General features: G+C 40.0%; 1 protein-coding gene across 4 annotated transcripts in view; it reads right to left on the bottom strand.

Annotated features, from left to right (window-relative positions):
* Positions 1-20773, bottom strand: part of DLGAP1 (DLG associated protein 1) — a 151931-nt gene that overhangs the window by 119510 nt on the left and 11648 nt on the right. For all 4 annotated transcript variants that reach the window (XM_075728316.1, XM_075728315.1, XM_075728318.1 and 1 more), the window contains exon 2: positions 17376-17590. In XM_075728316.1, coding sequence (XP_075584431.1) covers positions 17376-17590 — 215 coding nt within the window. The remainder of the gene's footprint in view (positions 1-17375; positions 17591-20773) is intronic.

The raw sequence follows: 20773 nt of genomic DNA, 5'->3' as shown, positions 1-20773 counted from the left end.
TAGACTAAGCTAAGCACCATGAGTAGACAAACTAAGCTGCCTGAAATTCATCACTTTTTCAGTTCAGCATACATCAGAGATCAGCTGTGATAAATCACCTGGATTTTGTGTAATGCACCATGTCGGACCACAGAAACACAATAGAAGTGGGGCGACCTTCTTTACGTGACTGCTACTGGGAATCACATAATATAATGTACAGAAGGGACTGGGAAAGCTTGAGAACACTGTAGAGAGGTGGGCTTGAAAAACTGAAAGGCTGGTCACGTAACATAGTCACGGATGTGTGCACAGAGGCACCATGGATTACCACGCAGGCAGGAAGCTGGAGGATGCTAGCCTGAAAAAGTAAGTTCCCAGTAGCTAAACTAATGGAATAATTCCCCAAGATGTTAATAAAGAGCTCTATTTATTCTCACTGGAGCCAGCCAGCCACTAGAGGGAGGAATAATCTAGTGCTGCCAATGATTGCTATTTATTATGCTTGTGCAATGCATTATGTTTTTCCTAAAGCTCATTTCATGAGGCTTGCAAAACCTTTTCCAGTTAAAGGAAAAAAACCCTTGAGTTTTCACAGTTGATGAAGAAAGCACACAAACACAAAGTTCAAGGACTCAAGAAACAGAAAGCATATAAAAAAGATGCTGCACATATTGTATCTTAGAATATATTCTGATTTTTACAGCCCAGATGAATTGTGGACCTGATTTCCAATTAATTAGGATTCATAGGGAAATTTTCTTTCATAGCATTCAGCATATCATTACCAAAATGGTAGGATTTAAAGCTTTTTTATGTGCTTTTCATGAATGAAAGTATTCTTCTTGGTGACTAGAAAGGGCAGGTCAACACTGGGGTTGAAAAAGGAATTTTTCTTCCATACAGAAATTGGCAACTTGCTAAAAATGTTACTTCCACATTCTTTACGAATAAAGCTATTTGAAAGTTGAAAGCAAAGAAAAGCACAACACAATAATACACTTTCAATGGCTATATTACCACTCTTGCTCCTTTCGTTACAGATAGCTATGCTAAATATCCATTTAGAGCAGGAAGGAAGCAATTTGGATATGTGAAGGCAGGTTTTTGTGTGTACAGATATTCACTACTCACTAATGAGAAGGTGTTCAGTAACGGGAGAATGCTAAATAAAATTAAAAAGTTGTTTTCATCTAAAGATAAGCAAGTAATTAATTAGGTAATTGCTAGATGTTTAGCAGGTCAAATCTTAGAGGTTTGCTGAAGGTCTATCTATGGAAAAGTTTGAGTCATGTTTTTTTCCTCAACTTAGACAAATTCTGCATAAGTTAACGGGCCCAGTCCTGCCTTTCCAAACGAAAAAACCAAGCTTAAACTCAGCAGAAGAAAATGGATCAATATTCCTCATAAGAAGACTGTAGAAAGCTCATGGATAATCTTCCCTGTTGTGAGTGCACTAAGATGTTGGGATGTAAGTAGAAAACTGCTCCTCCACTAGCTCGTGTGCATTTTGCTGTCCCTGGCAGTGCCTTGCTCTTAGTGGGCGATTAGGCTGCCATCAGTATGGGACCATGTGTGCTGCTGTCTACCCCCTCCAAAGAAGAGAAATAAGGAGACAATAACAGAGACAAACATTTCTTGCAGCCTTCCAAATGGCTTTTCATCAGAAAATTCACAGGTTTTCCAGGAATAGGCATGCACAGAGCATAGAGTGGGAACCCCCTCCACTCAACCAGACTGTGATTTTCAGCGTGTGTGTGGTGTACTTGCTTCTCTGTGCAGCACATACCATGGCAGCTCAGGCTCTGAGATGTATTAAAATATCTTTTCCTAGCTCTGAAGGCCTTCCCTATGGGGAAAAAAAAAAGCATTTTGAGATTCTCTTCTGCTATAGTGTGAAGGGTAACAAATACAAAGAAAATTTATAGAGATGTGAGTAGGAAGCCATGCATTAGTGTATGTAAGCAGGGCATAGAGGGGAGAGGAGAGGTAGGACTAGCTGAAGGGAAGCACGCCTATCTATCATTTTACCCCTGTGAAAGTATCTGAACCACCTCTGGGACATATGTTAGCAATGGGTGTGGGCTGCATGGTGGTAAGAGAGGGGGAGATGTGTCAAGTTATGAGAAGATTGCACCCATGAATTTCAACAGACACAGCAAAATGCAACATGAGTTACTGTTACTCCCAGGAGCAGCGTGCTCCCCTTCAGGCTTTCACACATCACGGGGAGTGCAAACACGTACAGGAGGTGGAAAGAGAGAAGAGAGCATCCTGGCAGCAGGATGCATGTGGGAAGCACAGTTGAGGAGGAACTACAAGAACGGACCCTTTTATCCCTGGCTGAGGTCTTGCCAGCCTCTGCAGCTCTTCCTCCGGCAGGGAACTACGAGGATGATTTAACTTCTTCCCCATGCTGTGCCTCACTGCTCATGCAGTATGGTGCGGCTCTTCCCAGGCATCTCGGTGAGCACACGGAAATGCTGCCGCAAGCCTCGCTTCAGGAGTACAAAACAGGAGCTAAGAGCAAGGGGGCAATGACTAATGATGACTGTATTAGCATTTCTGCAGCCTCTTTAGAAGGCTCTGTAATTGCTGCACTAGCACTAATGAATCAATCCTCGTGACATCCCGATGTGCAGGAGGTGAGTGTTATTATCCCTTTTTACCCAGAGCTGGAGGCACATCAGAATCTGCAGCTGGGAAGAGGCCGGGCAGGGAGCAGCAGAGGCGGGGCGGCCAGCACTCCTTCCCCAGCCCTGCTCCCTGCTCCCCTCTGGCAGAAAAAGGGGCACCCCACCTGAGAGTTTGGCAATTTCAGCCCTTCATTTTAATCGCTCGACTGATCCTCCCCTTCCCTACGGGAACGATGCAAGCGAGGTGCTCGTTCCAGGTGCGCCCCTCACGCTCTTTTTAGACCTGAGAAACACCAAGCAGCCAAATCATACCTTAGAGTCCTCCTGAACTGTAATTAACCTTAGCGTATCATTTTATGGAAGAGAAAGCTGTTAAATTTGTCTGAATTCAAAAGAACTTGGAAGAACAGTGGCAAGATAATGTTTTTAACAAGCATCTTGATTAATTCGTGGCAGAGGTTATCATCCCATTGTGTTGGGTAGGAGGCTGACATTTAAAACTTTCCATGTACTTTGTCAGTGGGGAGGAAAAAACCTCCATAGCTCAGATTTTAAACTCTACACTTGAGACTTGTAAACAACCCACTGCAGAACCCAGTACTGAGGGCCCAGATCCCAGCTGCATAGTATTCCCAAGGACTTTCAGAGAAACAGTCGACAGTCATTTTTCTGTGCCTTACTCCTATTAAGTCTCATGCCTTAGGCAAAAAAAGCCGGTGTTGATTTCGAGTACAGTGCATACCACCCCATGGAGCGGGATGCCCTCCCAATGGGTACCTCAGGCCTGTACTGGGGGCAGTGGGTAGCCCAGGGAGCAGGGCAGCGGATTTACATTCATCTCAGATCTAACCTGGATCAGATCTAACCTTCCCATTCTGGCTGGCTTCAGCGCTGCCCGTGATAGAAACACTGAGGGAGTAATTGTGAAATATAAGATAGTACAATAAAAACCATGAGATTCAACTCAGAAGCAAGCTTTTACCCGTTTTTGGCTACAAAAAAGACTAATTTTACTTCTTGTCTCTAGAAATATAAATATTCTATTTATGAGAAGGGATTATATTTTTTTGAAATATTGATGGTTGAAAATATTGTAAAACAGGCTTGCAAATAAGCATCAAGAAGTTCTGAAATCAGTGTTTTAAGTATTATTTTACATGTCAATTTTATTTCATCCTCTTTAAAAATATTCCTTAAAAATAAAGATTCTTCCTCTATGCATTATTTATTATTGTCCATTATGTACATAATTTAAAGGAGGTACATAAAACAAACACATAATGTAAAAACATATTCAAAAGATGAAGAATCTCTGCGACATCAACATCAAACTACAGCCCTGTTTTTAAAGAGACAGCTGTTCAGGTGATTCATTGTTTGTATGAACTTCAAATGGATTATTTTATTATTCTTTGAGCTGCTGCCCTTAAGGGAACTAGTTACATTAAATAACAAGCTACCATTATGTGGACATACTGATTCCGAGAACAAGGGAAGGAAATATAGTCATAACGTGCAATTTCAATAGAAAACAAGGGCTTGTCAATCTTCTGCCAGAGGCAAAACACTCAGGCAGATACCGCAGTCATCACAGAGATATAACGAATCTGATTAAGTTCTCTGGAGAAGGGACAATTATTGCTGATAGGATAAAGCCTCCTTGGTGTTCACGTGCGTTTGCACAAGGATCAGTGTGCAAGGGCTGCCTGACTGCTGGTCGATGGCAAGGGTACCTTGGCTGCCAGGCTGCAGTCATGAGCCACCCTGGCAACTTCGGTCTGGAGAGCTGGAGCAGGCAGCAAACCCACTGGCCCAGAAAATCACTCCAAGGATAACCTGAGGTGTGACTGAGTGCAACTAACCACCACGTGTATGGTGGCAGCAATGGAGCACCCGAAATGAAGGACAGCATAGCCATTTTCCAACACAAGCTGCACACCCCCCTGGTGAGAAAAGGATGCAAAGACAAGGATCCAGGAGGGCTAGCAACAGACCATCTCTAGTCGAGACTAGAAACTGTGGGATAAAAGAACTGTGAAAGACTCACAAGGATGATATTAGTAACAGGACTGGTGAAAACTTATTTAATTATTAACTAATGAAATCACCACTGATGAAAATCTTAGCAGGACAGTGTGTTAGGATCAGGGCTATAATAAATGAAAGCAGAAGAGAATGCTACACACTCATTATTTTCAGAGGTGTGAAATTCATTAAAAAAGAAAATAAAATAAGCATTGGGGAGGTGGAAATATAGAAATAGTTGATAGTCAGAAGGTCGTTCTTTCACTGTGTGAAGGGACAGTGACTCTAGATGTGGTATTCATGCAAATCTTGGCTCTTTTAAAGGAGAAAGGATGCTTAGCTAAGTACTGAGGATTATTACTTAGCAATATTAAGGAATGACTTAAAAAAGAAAAAGAGAGAGAAAAGAGAATGGGACAACAGAAATAGTGACGTAGTGCTGACATTCATTCCAGCCACTGTCAGTCTAACATCTTATTTGAATAAGGCATCATCCACGCCCTCTCAATTCAAATTTGTTCATTACAGGTAAACAGCAATTAATTTGTGCCCCAAATCAAATGATCTTTAAGTGTGTGTGTGTGAAATAATAGACAGTTACTGCTCTGCCAGAAATGACATTCTACCCAACAGTAAATGACCGAACAACTGCAGTGGCACAGCCTGACTCACCAGCATGTCAAACAAGTCTGAGCAACGAGTCTCTGCCAAAGCCCTGTTGTCTCACAGCTCTTACAGCCCCACGACTGAGCTGAGTCCAACAGATCCTGCACCAGTCTGAAATCCATGGCTGGATTTCATTTGGATTTCAGAAATCTGAAATCTAAATGTCTAATTTAGACTGGACCCTATTGACTAGACAGTGGCAATGCTTCTAAGATTTCTAAGACCTTTGACCACAACTTCACAAGGTTGGCGGAATGACATGTTGGCTACGTCCCACTAGAATAAGGAAAAAAGACCTTTTCAAGGCCAGAAACTGCCCCCCCCCCGCCACAAAATTCCAGCTTTTATAAATATTATTTCTATCACTGCTACAAACATAAATATTATGAGATGAAGCCATGACTCAGTTGATGTTGTCATTGACACCATTTCACCCAGAGCAGTTGTAAGCTTTCTGCATTATGTATATATCCTTGGTTTTGAGATTTACGCAAAGTTCAGAACTAAATTATTTCGCTAAATGTGATAAAAGCCAAGTAGCAGTTTTAATTTTTGTAAAACAAAGAGTAAAAGTAATAAACAAATAACCTTGTATTATTTCGCATTCTAGTACATTTTCCGATTTTTGTTATGCAGACAGTAATAAATATTGATTATTACATGAGGGAGTGTTAATAAATGTCTATATTATGCCTATTTTGGTGTGATAAAGTAGTAATAACTGTGAAGATTTTTAGGACTAGCCCAAGGAGGACTACCTTCCAAAATAAGTTTTTCAAGGTTTCCTTTCAAGTGTAGAGTAATGAAAGCTTAGCAGAGATTTGCAATAGCAATTGTCAGATATGAACCAGGAGATATTTATATACTAGTCCTGAAAGCTCCTGAGCTTGCCTTCAGCATGATACATCACTGTCATAGTGTGGAGCTGCACAGACACAACCCAAGCATGGCTGCCACCCCGACATTACTTAAATAAATGGAAGGATTTGGGTGCTCTGGATGTGGCTGCTGGCATTCGGGGATGACAAAACCAGTTAGTGCTTTCTGTGGTCCCTGGGCTTGCTGCAGGCAAAGCTGCTGGGCAGCTGGGGTGCAAGCTGGTCAGTAGCACAGCCCTTCTGGAGGGGAATGGGAAATTGCCGTGCAACTCAGCCCCAGATGCAGCCACAGAAATCTCTCCCAGGAACTCAGTAGCTGCTGCAAAGGTGCTTTCAACACAAATATTTTTTTTCACACCAGCAAATAACACAAGAAGTAATTGTGTGACAGTTCTCTATCTTTGTGGTGTACAATGAATAAGAAAGCAGACACAATGTAGGAAAGTCTTTAAGGATTTTTCCTAATTTCTCCCCTCCTGGAAAGATTTATAACTTCATTAGGAGGAGAGGAGATTTTAAAAAGTCAAGTCTCTTCAGATGAACTTTCATTCATGTGTGTCACTGGGAGCAGAGTGGTATTTGATGCTGCCCTACTTCAGCACCTCGGCTACCAGAGACCATACACTTTCTTTGCTGCCCCCTGCCCCTAACCTTCACCCCATACTGCACCCAAGCCAGCAGAGAATTACCAAAATAAGTTGAAAGTTATGCCATCTTAGCAGTAATACAAACACAAGAAAATACAAGAAACAAATGACTGGGCATCAACATGACTTAGATATTAATAGTATCTTATTTGCAAGGGCAGAACAATTACTCACTTTTCATGTCTCTCTCTCTCACCCTAACATGATGCAAATTAACAGAAGATCCCAAAGCATGTCTGCAGAAACAGTTTGTCTTGTAATTTCACATTAAAACTAAAGCAAAATACACTATTTTAACTTTTTCCATTTTTAATCTAAAAGGGCTCCAGCATTTCACAGCGAAAGAATATTGCACTTCTAGCTGATCAGAACAGAAAATTATTATGAATAATTAACTTAATTATTGTTGCCTGTTTGCTTGTCTTGTTATGTTGGACATTGAGGACTCCAGACTGAATTTTGTGCAAATGCACATCTCTCTCTATGCCTGTGAATTTTCTGCATGGCAGATTTAATACATCAGCTAAACTCCCCTTAGCAAACTAAACCAGATAGTACAAGATCACACACCGAGTCAAGCATGGTATGGCTGGCAGCAGTCGGAACATAATTTCAAAATGCTAGCAATGAAATAACATTTAAAATACATGAAAGAATTGTGCAGCACTGCTGTGGGTGGGATGTCTATATTTACTATTCAACAGCAGGCCTTCAGAATAATTTGGCCCTGTTGAGAATTTTATTTTTATATTTAAAAAATAAGTTAAGAAAAGGAAGTAAGAACAGTGATAGTGGGTATATTCAATAGCCTGAGAAAGACAGACAGAGATTCATAAAAGATAGGTCTGGAGGGGTCTTCGTGAAGTCATTTGGTCCCTCCTCCTACCCTAAAGCAGGATCAGCAATACTTAAATTTGTCCTGACGACATTTTCTACCCTTTTCTTGAAAATGTCCAGTGAAGTGATTTCTCTTGGCAATCCACTCCCGCACTTAACTATCATTACCATTAGGAAAATTTTCCTAACGCATAGTTCATGTATGTCCTTGCAGTCTAAGGCAGTATTTCTTCTCCTGTCCCCACTGGACATTACTTACTTAGTTTCTGAGGCAGCCTTTTAAATAGGTGGGCAGAAGTAGAGCTAAAAATAAACAAGACCAGTTTTGCACACAAACATGCAAGCTGACTCTGTAAAAACTATACCCTGAAAGAGATGGCTAAAAAATACATTTTGGTTCAGTGATTATAATTGCATTTCTTAAAGCAAGCCCTAGAATTGCCCATTTGACCCATAGAGCGATAGACCTTGCTTTTTAAAACAGACAATGGGATAGACTTGAATTCACCAAAATCATTTGCTCTAAAATGAATAAACATTTACAGGATTTAACTGAGAGAAGCTAAAAAGTTGGAAGTCCTCACTTTCCTCTGTAGCTATGTCTAACATAAAGCTAAATCTTGTGCAAAGTTCAGCCAGACAAATAGATACAGGACAAGGATTCATTTCTGCCAGTAACGCAATCATCTAAATGAGGTTGCAGCTCTTCTTTAACAAATTATTGACTTCCAAAACTTTGCTCCAGTATTGCCAAAAGATCATACTTTGACCAGCAAAGTTAAAGGAGCTTTTTTTTTTTGGCTGATGTTTATTCTTATGTAAGTTAATTGTAACTGTTTCATGTCTCAAATTTCAGCAAGTAAAGGTAAAAGTACAAGTGAGGGAACAACTGTAGTATAGGTCACAGATTACAACAAAATTCTGACTTCTCATCTTAGAGAAACAGGAAATAACATTACGTATACAAATGTGACAATAGTGACGTAACAGGGCATAAGGGCCTATGGAGCTGGGTGTGGACTGACATAAAGGTAAGTTTTATGATGGGATAAGAAATGTCTGCTAGCAGTGAGACTGAGGGCACCTCCATTTCAATGCAAGATAAACTGGTAAGGATGATCACAGAAGTAGAGAGGAGGAGGAGTACCCATCCTACCCAGGTACTATGCAGTGAACTGTAGGAATGCCCTGTCTCCACAGAGGATTGTACAGTGAGATGAGTGGGTTCATTTCTGTGCTGTAAAGGCATACATACATTTGTGTGAGGAGACACAAAGCCCAGAATGGAAGCTGCCATGGGGCACAGGCTTTCTCACATGCCCGTCAGTGATATTAAGCATTAACTGACCGAACATGCTATATACATATAGAATCATAGAATCATAGAAGCATTTAGGTTGGAAAAGACCTTTAAGATCATCCAGTCCAACCATTAACCTAACACGACCAAGTCCACCACTAACCCAACTAAGGGTAGAGTAGCAACCCCATGCTTCCTGGCTTGGTGGCTGGATCATTTATAATGAAAGTAAAAACTAGGAATCATTAAGATTGGAAAGGACCTCTAAGATCATCAGTCCAATCATCAACCCAAAACCCCCATGCCCACTAAACAATGTCACAAAGTGCCACATCTACCCGTTTTTTGAACTCTTCCAGGGATGGTGACTCCACCACCCCTCTGGGCAGCCTGTTCCAATGCTTGACTACCCTTTCCGTGAAGAAATTTTTCCTAATATCCAATCTAAATCTAATATCCATCAGTGGAAAGTTGCAACTTTTCATTAACAGCTCCAAGCTCTAAGTTCCTTCATTAAACCAATATCCTCTGCTCCTTAAATATCATGTATGCAAAACTGATGTCAGCTGCCATAAGGAAACCGCTGGCTCCAGAGGCCCACCTGCTACCTTAAAATAAATATATTTTTATTGTCTGTCTTTCAAATTTGCTTCTGACTTATAAATTATTCACTGAACTTAATCATACCTGACACATGAGCCTGAAAATTGAGAAACCTGTCCAACAGCTTCTCCCTAGCTTTCAGAGAGAAGAGAGAAGGGATTGCGATAATATGAATAAAAAGCTAGGTAATGTATCATGCATCTGTGACTGTGGGATAGGAAAGTTACTACCTAGGCCAACAACAGTTCCAGAATACTATTCCTTTGGCTGCATGTCCAAAGCTCATGGAGATGCTCCAGTCTCTTTCATGGGAAATCCAAAAAATCCCCCTTCAAGCAAACAAATAAAACACACCTCAAGGAAAATGGAAACAATTCTTTCACTAGCTAAAGCTTTGACAAAAGTGAAAGAGACTGCAACACAAAACAATGAAACACACTGTACTGGAAACATATTGTAAAATACTAATAAAAGATTAATCAGACGTATTCCTTTTGTACTAATTAGGAGAGTCATTGTTCCCTAATTGGAAGTCAGTCAACAAGAAAGAAAATTAACAAGCTTCCCTGCATGTGTCTAAAAATATTCACCGTAAGGATGAGGTATTGCATCACCTTATATTTCCCCTCTCCCTTCCCCCTGTCTGTGATCTGGGCCAGTGAAGTTAATGGAACATTTTCATTAATTTTAGCAGAATGACGACACCACCTCCATGTAAAAAAAGTATGCTTTTGTTTATATGACACCTTTTTCTGGGGATATTTTGGAGCATGTTATAGTAATATAGAAACATCTTAAAGTAAATAGGACCTCATTCCTAAGACAAAGATGGTTTTCACACCTAAGGATGTATGCTATGCTGTATGGTGGAGTGCAGTGTAAGAACATCAGCTTCAGTTTGCTCAAATGCCAGAATAGCCTAGCCAGTGTGTCAGGCTACAATTATCCTTACATCCCTTCTCATTTCCTCAGTACAGACACTTCCCAACAGCAGCATTTTAGAAAAGCTGAGGAAGTGGGAGAAGCATCTCCATAGTTTATATTGTTCCATAGTTTTCTAAGAACTCCATATTTCAGTTTGAGAAGTCATGAAGATATCTATGTACACAAACACGTGTTGCATCAGTATAGGAAAATCAAAGCTGTAATGACCTCCAGCTTTGCGCATAACATATAACAACATCCTTGCCATGCGACATTTAATTTGCTGTGTCTTTAGTGTAAAAAGCTTTTGGACCTTTGCTCGTCCTTTCATTCACATCAGTCCTAGCATCATGTTTGAAAACAGACATGCAATTTCACCATTAATTCACTCAGTGCAGATGATGCACTTCACGTTCCCATCAGTCTATACGAATGTGCCCATGTGTGCATATCAACTTCCTCTTGATCACCACAAACTACCATGAGGCAAAATTACTTGGGAGCTTTGCAGATTTTAAAACTATTTTGAACATAATTTCTTTGACTTTTGCAAGAGATTTTCTATCTGAAACATCTTATACTATGTAACAATGGGGTGGTTGGATTTTTTTTGCAAGTCATCCTAGCAGAGCTGGTCCTGCAACTCTGTCAAGCTTTGATTTGTAATATAGGTTGACCCCAGCTTGAAGGCCTGTGCTGCAGGAACTGATCTGATCAATTCTCAGACAGGTGATGGAAAGTTGGAATTCAGGATGTATAAATCAGATCTACCTCTTTCTTCTTGCTTTTGTCACTGTTTTTAAGTTTGTTACCAGATTCTGCCTCTTAATTGAGCTTGATTGTTTACTGTGATCTTACAGGATATTAAGAAAAATGGCACAGAGGTTTTCAAAACAATTTTATCTTCAGATTCCTACAAACATACAAGTAGAAAGTACTTACGCTATTTGTATTAGCACATAAAAATGTAAGCCTGGGTGTACGCAAATAACATGCACCTATTTTGAGATATTCTTTTTGGAATGTCTCTGATAAACTAAAGTTAGGAATCGGTTGGTTTATTCTAAGTATCACTCGTCTATGCAGTAAATCACAGGAATAGATGAAGCTATGATGGAAGTTACACAGATGAATTCTTTACCGTGGGACAAAAAGGAGAAAAGCCTCATGCTTTTTGCTTGTATGCTCACATACTATTTTCATCAGAAGCGGTGTAACTTGGTGTCCATTAAAAACTGTTTGTGGTGTTTATAATTGTGTTTCTCCAAGTAACAGCTGACTGGAAAAACTTGATGTGTCTATTAAAATACCTTGAAAATAAAGATTCATTAAGAAAAAACTAGTTTCTCTTCTTCCTTCTCTCCTTTTTACATGAGTTCTACAAATGCACCTCCAAAGTATCAAGATCTTTGAAATTGTCATGGAATCATAGAATCGTTTAGGTTGGAAAAAACCTTTAAGATCATCCAGACCAACCATTAACCTAACATTACCAAGTCCACCACTAAACCAATTAAGGGGAGAGTAATAATTTCATGTTTCCTGGCTTGGTGGCTGGATTATTTTTTAATGAAAGTAAAAACTAGGAATTATTAAGGTTGGAAAGGACCTCTAAGATCATCAGTCCAACCACAGAATCATAGAATCACAGAATCATAGAATGCTTTGGGTTGGAAGGGACCTTTAGAGGTCATCTAGCCCAACCCCCCTGCAGTGAGCAGGGACAGCTTTAACTCGATCAGGTTGCTCAGAGCCCCGTCCAACCTGACCTTGAATGTTGCCAGGGATGGGGCCTCTACCACCTCTCTGGGCAACCTGTGCCAGTGCTTCACCACCCTCATTGTAAAAAATTTCTTTCTAATGTCTAGTCTAAATCTATTCTTCTTTAGTTTAAATCCATTATTCCTTGTCCTGTCACAACAGGCCTTGCTAAAAAGGTTCTCCCCATCTTTCCGGTAGGCCCCCTTTAAGTACTGGAAGGTTGCAATAAGGTCTCCTCGCAGCCTTCTCTTCTCTAGGCTGAACAACCCCAGCTCTCTCAGCCTGGCCTCATAGGAGAGGTCTTCCAGCCCTCAGATCATTTTGGTGGCCCTCCTCTGGACCCGCTCTAGCAGGTCCATGTCCTTCTTGTGCTGAGGGCCCCAGAGCTGGACGCAGTACTCCAGGTGAGGTCTCACCAGAGCAGAGTAGAGGGGCAGAATCACCTCCCTCGACCTGCTGGCCACGCTTCTTTTGATGCAGCCCAGGATACGGTTGGCTTTCTGGGCTGCAAGTGCACATTGCCGGCTCATGTCCAGCTTTTCATCCACCAGTACCCCCAAGTCCTTCTCTGCAGGGCTACTCTCAATCTCTTCATCCCCCAACCTGTACTGATACCGGGGGTTGCCCCGTCCCAGGTTCAGGACCTTGCACTTGGCCTTGTTGAACCTCATGAGGTTCACAGAGGCCCACCTCTCCAGCTTGTCCAGGTCCCTCTGGATGACATCTCGTCCTCCTGGTGTGTCAACGGCACCACTCAGCTTGGTGTCATCAACCTAACAGCACCATGCTCACTAAACCATGTCCCAGAGTGCCACGCCTACCCATTTTTTGAACACTTACAGGGACGGTGACTCTACCACCTCTCTGGGAAGACTGTTCCAATGCTTGACTACCCTTTCCATGAAGAAATTTTTCCTAATATTCAACCTAAACCTCCCCTGGCGCAGGTTAAGGCCATTTTCTCTCATCCTATTGCTAACTACCTGGGAGAAGAGACCAACACCCACCTCACTACAACCTCCTACTACACCTGTCAATACACTGGTGATCTGAGAGTACAACTTATCTCAGAAAAAAAGTTTGTATGATCAAATATGTGTTCAAAGGAACAATTCTGCAACTGTATATAACCCAAAATCCATGCAAAATGTCCACAAACGGATTACCATTAAGTACTGTAATATTTTAGAAAAAAAAAAAAAAAAAGTGCAGAAGACTCAAGCGGGTGAAGTTCCCACAGTTGCAGCAATATTGAGTTACGAAGCAGAATCTGAACCATATTTTAAGCAGTGAGTGTGTGTGCAGTGGAGAAGGAGAAAGGGGTAGAATGAAATAGAAAAACTATGGTAACAGGATCCATCTCTTAGACCTCTTGTGCTCAACAGAGTTTTCCAGTCCCTTCCATATTCCTCATCTTTTAGGCTGGGAAAGTGCTGCCATCAAGTTATACCTTGTGCTGACTCACCAGCTACTTTGCCCGTACTCCTTCAAGGCATCGTACGGGATGGCTGCAGATCTTTCTCTGCTTATACAGCTACAGATCTCCACAGTTTGCTGGGACCTCATATCTTTCAGACTTCAGTCTCTCTAGCAAACTTGGTTAAAGTTGGTCAATGGATTCCAAGATTACTGGGAGGTGGAGGTGACAGGCTGACATGTGGACAGACAATGTAATTGCATGCTTTTTTCCCAATGAAAACCAGGCTGAACACAACCAGGGTACATACAGATAGTGAAGGAATATGTCCTGAATCAAACTCAGCTGTAACAGAAATGTCATTATCTGTTGCCTGCACCTTCTTTAGAAGTTAGCTAACCAGTCCATTTTCCATCTGCTTACAAGTGCAAGATAAACTTTTGCCACTTTTCAGGAATGGGCAAGAAAATGTCACTTTTTTTCAGCTGCATTAGTTTATCTAGACTGTGAAAGATTAAACACCAAGAGGATACTGCCAGCAAAGGGAGAGAAAAAGCTGCTTACTTCCTGGTAGGATAATGAGACTGTAGCAGCGGAGGTGTGCATTTCAAGATCACAGCAAGCTGTGCTTTATTCAGAATGGTACCACAGCATTTGACACATGTGCTGTAACCACATGGAAACCATGGCATGGGAGGAATATTGTAGGAGGGAGATTGTAAGGTATAGCAAGAAAAAAACCTCAGCAAAACCAGGCAAATAAATTTGTATTCCGTAAAGGAGATATGACACAGTTGTGCTGTTCAAAAGTTATTCCTTATATAAAAAGAAACATTGGTAACAATGAAAACCCTTTCTTAGCAGAGTAGGCGCATGAGCAATGGTAGGTAGGTAGGTGGGAGGAACAGTGCAGGTTGTGAGACCAATATTAGACAAAGTACTCAGAGAGGAAAGTCCCACAAGATGAAAAAACCCTTCAAAAACAACAGTGAAAGCAAAAGGGAACATGTTTTTAAGTTGTTTGCTCTGCCAAAGATGAAAGTGAAGCCAACTAGAGACTGCATACAGAAAACAGAGAAAGAGAATAGCACAAAGAAGCGAAGAAGATCCCTGACAATTACCACTGTAGAAACATCGCTTTCATAAGATACCTAGCTCTTCACTGACAGAAAAGACATAGTTAAAGGAGTGAGATACCACTCAGCTTTAAGGTGCTAATAATGTCCTGCAAGGTCAACTAGAAAGTCCACTAGTGTCAGTAAAAGGCTGCCTGCTGACTAGCATGGCTTTTGGCTCATTTCCATAAAGCTCTTATTCAGGTGCAAATTGAACTCAAGTCAACAGTAAGCCAAGGAAATAACTTGTTATCACACATTACACAATTGCTTCATGACCTATATTCAGTGAGTTAGGGGCCCTAATTTAGTCTCTGGCTGACATGCCAGCAAAACTCTATCACAACTCTCAGAGTAATCAGGGTAGCCCTGGGATGAACATGCAATGTCATGGTCAAGGTCAAGTCATGCTACTAAGAAAGTATGAACAAATCTGCAAAAAAGTCCTAGCTTAGCAGAAGAATTCAATTCCCAGAGCAAGCACTTGGCTAGTTCTCACAAAAAACCTACCAAATTATCATGTTCAGCAGAAAGGAATAAAAGCAATGCATAATTATGTATTATACAATTTGCCTCTGAAAGTGGAAAGGTTTCCCAGGAAGAGATATTTCTATAAAGTATTACCATAGATTAAAAGAAATAATTCTACTCCATTCCAATTTATGCTGAAAAGTCATTGAAAAAGAAAAGTTATTTTAGATTTTGTCCTTTTTTGGTTTACTACCATTTACCATTTTCCCCTTCCTTCTTCTACCCTGTTATTTACATCCTATATATGCATAGCTTCTAAACTTATATGAATTTTACACAGTGCAGCTTAAAATTAAGCACATTCCTAAAAGCTTTCCCAAATAAGAAGGGTTTAAAAAACATACGTGAAATGAAGTATTCGTACAAGCACTTTGCTGAATTACAATGACTTCAAAGCTAAACCCAAAAGCTTCTGCTGCCTAGCTCCTCTGATCTAACATCCTCTATGGGTGAACAGTGACACGTAGGATTTTTTATTTTTAATAATTCCACATTCTTTTGCAAATCTCATACCTACAGAGAACAGAAATGACCAAGAGCAAATACACTCACTGTGATTCATTGTACTTCACATATATATTACGGAACTATGGAACATATGTTTCTAAAGTCTCAAAAAGAATAAGCTCCGTGCCTGACAGTGTGTCCATGCATAAAGCATGGCTTTATGGAGTTTGTGGTGGTATGTAACATTTATGTTCACATTGCAGAGGTTACAATAACTGATCTCAGAGGAGGAGTTTTAGCTCAGGAAAGGATGTGGTAAAGTCTGCTGGATGATGAGAGGTATCACTGGATCCCTTGAACAAGCACCAGCTAGCTTATGAAAAACTCTGCAGAAAATGAGACTGCTTTCTCCTTTGGACACTAATGGAAAGACAGAGCAGAAGCAATTCCTGGCTTCCCCTGAGACAAAGTCAGGCAGGCTGCTATGGGGAGCTGCAATAAGCATGTTTTTGTCTTCTGTTCTATTCATCACTGATGTCAAGAGCATGACATTCTTAACAAGGATCAAACGCTTTTCTCTAAAATCTATTTCTCAGATAAGGTCTCTGGGAAAAAATGGGATAGAGGAGGACAAGGAAGGAGAGGAAATTAATGAGGGAAATGCAGAACGAGTCTTTTGTCACTAATCACGGATACTAGAAGAGATACAGCTCTTTTTTTTTCCATTTTAAAGCTACAGCCTTAGGGAAGTTATACTAAAATTGGGTTATTTTTGGTTCAGTGAACTATGATTCACTATTATAGCTATGAATTTTGCAGAAGACAGACAGAAACAATTGTTCATTTAAATCCACAGTATTTTCTTTTATGGATATAATTTATTTTCTTGCTTTAGGGGACCTCTCCATTTTAGAGTAATTTAAAATGAAACACTAATACAAAAACTGTCCATTTGTGCAATTTTCATGAGAATTTGGGTGGCTCTTTTAAAAGGTCCAAATAAAAGAAAAACACAAAGTGACATTAAAAAACCATAAAATCATAATTCCTCCTGACTAAGGCTTTCATAAACAATTAAAAAAAAATCAGTTTTTTTTACATTTCTCCACAAAATATGGTGCGATTCTGAGTGAACTAAAGAGTGGAAACCATGGATTTGTCTATTTTCAGATGGTCATTGTTCTTTTTAATTAAATGTCAGATGCTCTCTGATGAGCTGTAAAGACTAGCTTAGGGCTGATTTCACATGTTGAGTATGTATAAATACACAATTATGCAAAGCTTTCACAGGCCAAAGCTATAATTCAGCAAAGTATTTAAAGAACAGACCTACTGTACATACCTGAATACACACTTAACACTAACAGGTCGAAATACTTTGCAAATTCAAAACGCAGGTAGTAGGGACTCTTTTCAGAATAACATTGAAATACATTCCCAAATCTACTCTTGTTCAGAAATAAACCAATGAAAAATAAGCATGACTGAACATACTTGTTTAAATACTTTCCTTAACTGGCACCCAGAAGTAAAGAGTAGAAACAAATAGGAACAGAAACTGTGTGTCTTAATGGAGAGCTCTATATCATGTAGTAAAAAATGGACTTACTTGAGGGTGGTGAGCTCTGTAAGGGATGGCTGGGTGGCCTTGAGATAGCTCTCTCTCCGTGCAGCAATTTTTGGAGATGGCTTTGGACTTGTGTCTGAGTCTCCACTGTCATCATCCCCCATGGCTTTGATGTAACTGCCACTACGCATTCGTCGGCAGGGAATCTCATCATCTTTCCCCCGTGGAGTGTATCCAGTCCATTCATCTTGAGGAACCTAAAGTGATAAACACAATTCTCCTATTAGTACACTTTTCCCTGATGTAATTGCACAGCAAGATTTGACAGTATTAAGCCACAACAGCGCCATAACAAAAACTCTTATGGCCAAGGGCCCACCTTCAATCCCATTTGACCATGGGTTGCTGTTGGTCCAGCTCAACATATTGAATACCTCTGGGGAGGCACAGAAGATGAAACATGCATCCCTGTATCTCAATCTTTTCTAACAGAGTGTGTATAGCTACACTCACCAGGATGATTTTGGTTCAAGATACATTTCAAATTAGTGGACCTATGTATTAATCATCACAAAAGCAGGTTTGCAATGTGGAATTATACTACTAATGCTTCTATAGCATAATTAGTGTGACTGAACACCTGACAGCTTGCAGGGATCCTCCTTTTGAATTACGTTAGCCTGAGTGTCTGAGTCATACAACTCTTTATTTCCTCCTTTTTCTTATTATTATCATGTGCATTATTTCTCTTGATCTGAAGTAAGTGCGTTCATTCCTTGCATTGGAAATCTGGAACACTGGGAATGTGCATTCACAAGATTTTGGGACATAGCAGAGGCCAGTCCAAGGGCATGGTGCTCTTGCCCACCCATCCTCTCCCTTCCTCTGCTCTTCGGGCTTCTGACCATTGTAAACCCACACCCTTCTCTTTCCTGTAACAGTAGAAACAACATGCAGTGTTGCTGCAGGTCCTTGAAGGAGTTATCCTGAAGTTATTTTGCAGAAACCCCATTTTTATAGTAAAGGTGAAACTGCAAAAGGGCTTTTGAGTTAAACATATTTCGAGTTAGATTTATATAAAAGTAGTTGTGAATTTTTAGTTTGCTACTTTTCTGATTATTAGTGAATCAATTCTATAAAGCAAGCTATAGCTACAATGCTCAGAAACCCTTACAAGCCATATTAAACAAGGAGTGTCAAATCTGGGTTCCTAAAATTTGTCCTGCAGCTTATGAATACTAGCACCTACGAGGATAATCACCGAGTGTCTATTTTCTATGAAAAGTTTGTTCTTCAAAAACATTTAACTTCTGCTGAGTATCTTGTGTATCTGTTGCTTCCCAAACTTCAGCCAGAGCATTTACATGCCAGCTTGTTTAGACCACCAAAACTGAAACATTGGACTGTTTGCTAACAGCTTAGCTGTTGATTCCCACTACAAACATAAGCCTAAGTCCAGAGGCTGTGAGGCCTTTCAGATGTTACTGCCAATGTAGGTCAAATTTTTACAGCATTTTATCAATCTATGCTGCTATAAACGGCAATCCAAACCCACTGTGTTATAGAAAGAAACAAAGACATTTAATGGTCATAAGCATTCATGAGCTTATTACTAGTTATAATTAATTAACCAAACTATTCATAAGCCATGCCATTGCTTTGTTTCCTGTTGATTTCAAACTCAAGACCTTGCCAACTTTCTCCCTTCATTGACTCTACTTTTCCTGCTACTGACATCATGATTTAGGGCCTTCCTTAACTTCCAGGCTCAGAGAAGTCCGTCTTTCCTCTTGTGCTCAGTCTAAGCTCTCTCCTTTCTTCCAGATCTCTCTTGGTCAAGTCTGGCCTTGATAAACTCACTTGGAGCTCTTTTATTTTCTTCAGAGAACTCAAGATTTAATCCTGGAAGTGTACTCTAGTTTGTATCTTTACCAATATTTCTTCTTCTTCCTTCCTGGGACTCAGACTTCCTTCTCATGTTTTATTTAACCAGTTCTTTCCTTGTGTGTTTTTGAAGTAATTTTCCATGTTTTCTTTAAATATCCTTTAGTTAATGACTCTGGTAACTCTACTTCTGTGAAACTTTTAAATTCTTATCTTCCAGCAGCATGCAAAGTTTGTTGCTGTTTGTTTGTTTGTTTCTTTCCTTTTTTTTCTTTTTTTTCTTTTTTTTTCTTCTTGATATTTGCCTGGGCTTCAAGAATATAAGTTCCTTAATGCAGGAATATATTTAAAAGTCCAGTTTTCTTATTGAACAATGGCATATTTTTTTCAGGTCTTGTTCCTTCATTGGTTCTAGGCCTATAGCATCATCAAACAGTGAAAATGCAATCTATATTCATATGACCCCACACATACATTTTGGAACCCACTGCTCCTGCGTGTCAACTGTGAAACCTTGACTTTTCAAATCACTCATGTACAAAAAAGAAGTTAACACACGTTTACTAAAATCAAGCTCTGCTGACATTTTGATGACATGCTCAGACTTCAGTCAGAAGTTTAAAACCTGTAATAGTGTATTTCCAATACACTACTGGAAACTAATACAGTTTTCAGGCAGATTAGATATCTAAGTCAGCGTATGTAGAGAATCTGTGAATTCTCAGAGGACATGCACTTTAATCTGTTTAATATTTTATTCATTATGTTTTAGTTAAAAATCTGTGCTTTTTCTTGTTAAAATACATTAGTGAATTAATCTTCAATGCACTAAATAAAATATGTTAGGATAATGTTAAGGCTGGTGTCTTTAACTGAGAAAAAGTCAGGGGAGTTAAAATGCTAATACAGCGCCCATAATTCAGGCATGCTGAACAATTGTAGTTTTATTAAATAGTAGACATACTGTTAAATGTAGTGCTATAGTTTATAGGTGCCATACAAGTGATGAGATATAGTTGCTGTGGGCACCACAACTCTGAAAATCTTGAGTTCTGTTATCAGTAAGCCCATACCTAAGTACAATACCTTTTATCCCAAAGCTTCTCAAAATTATTTAGATACAATAGACCAAGTTGTGAAAGCTGGTTGCAATGAATTTACCACAGAACTTCCTATTTAGACATGCAAACACTGTGTACCGTGATGAATGCTGAATGCATTGCTCTAGTCCTGCAATTTGTATGATGTGATAGGGAGGAAGTTTCCAGTTTGAGCTCTGCTCACTCAGTGAAGTGAGCAACCACTGAAAACCAGCATACTACCTTTTTAGTAGCTCTACCACCTCTTAAACACTTCAGCTGCAGAAAAAGAAAGCTGAGCTGTTCACATAGAGACCAGGGGCAAAGCAGTCTCAGGGAGTGCCACAAACCCACTGGCTGGTTTGTGTACTGGAAGCTACCTGCACGTGCAAAACCAAAGGAAATAATACAAATGCAACCCAAGTGCCATTACCATATTATGGATTTGAGAGTAAACCCTGTATGTGCCAAAGAGAA

The sequence above is a fragment of the Pelecanus crispus genome, chromosome 2, assembly GCF_030463565.1.
Source record: "Pelecanus crispus isolate bPelCri1 chromosome 2, bPelCri1.pri, whole genome shotgun sequence".
In the NCBI taxonomy this organism is placed as follows: Eukaryota; Metazoa; Chordata; class Aves; order Pelecaniformes; family Pelecanidae; genus Pelecanus; species Pelecanus crispus.
Note: the sequence above shows the minus strand (reverse complement) of the source record. Positions and strands in the feature narration are given on the sequence as shown.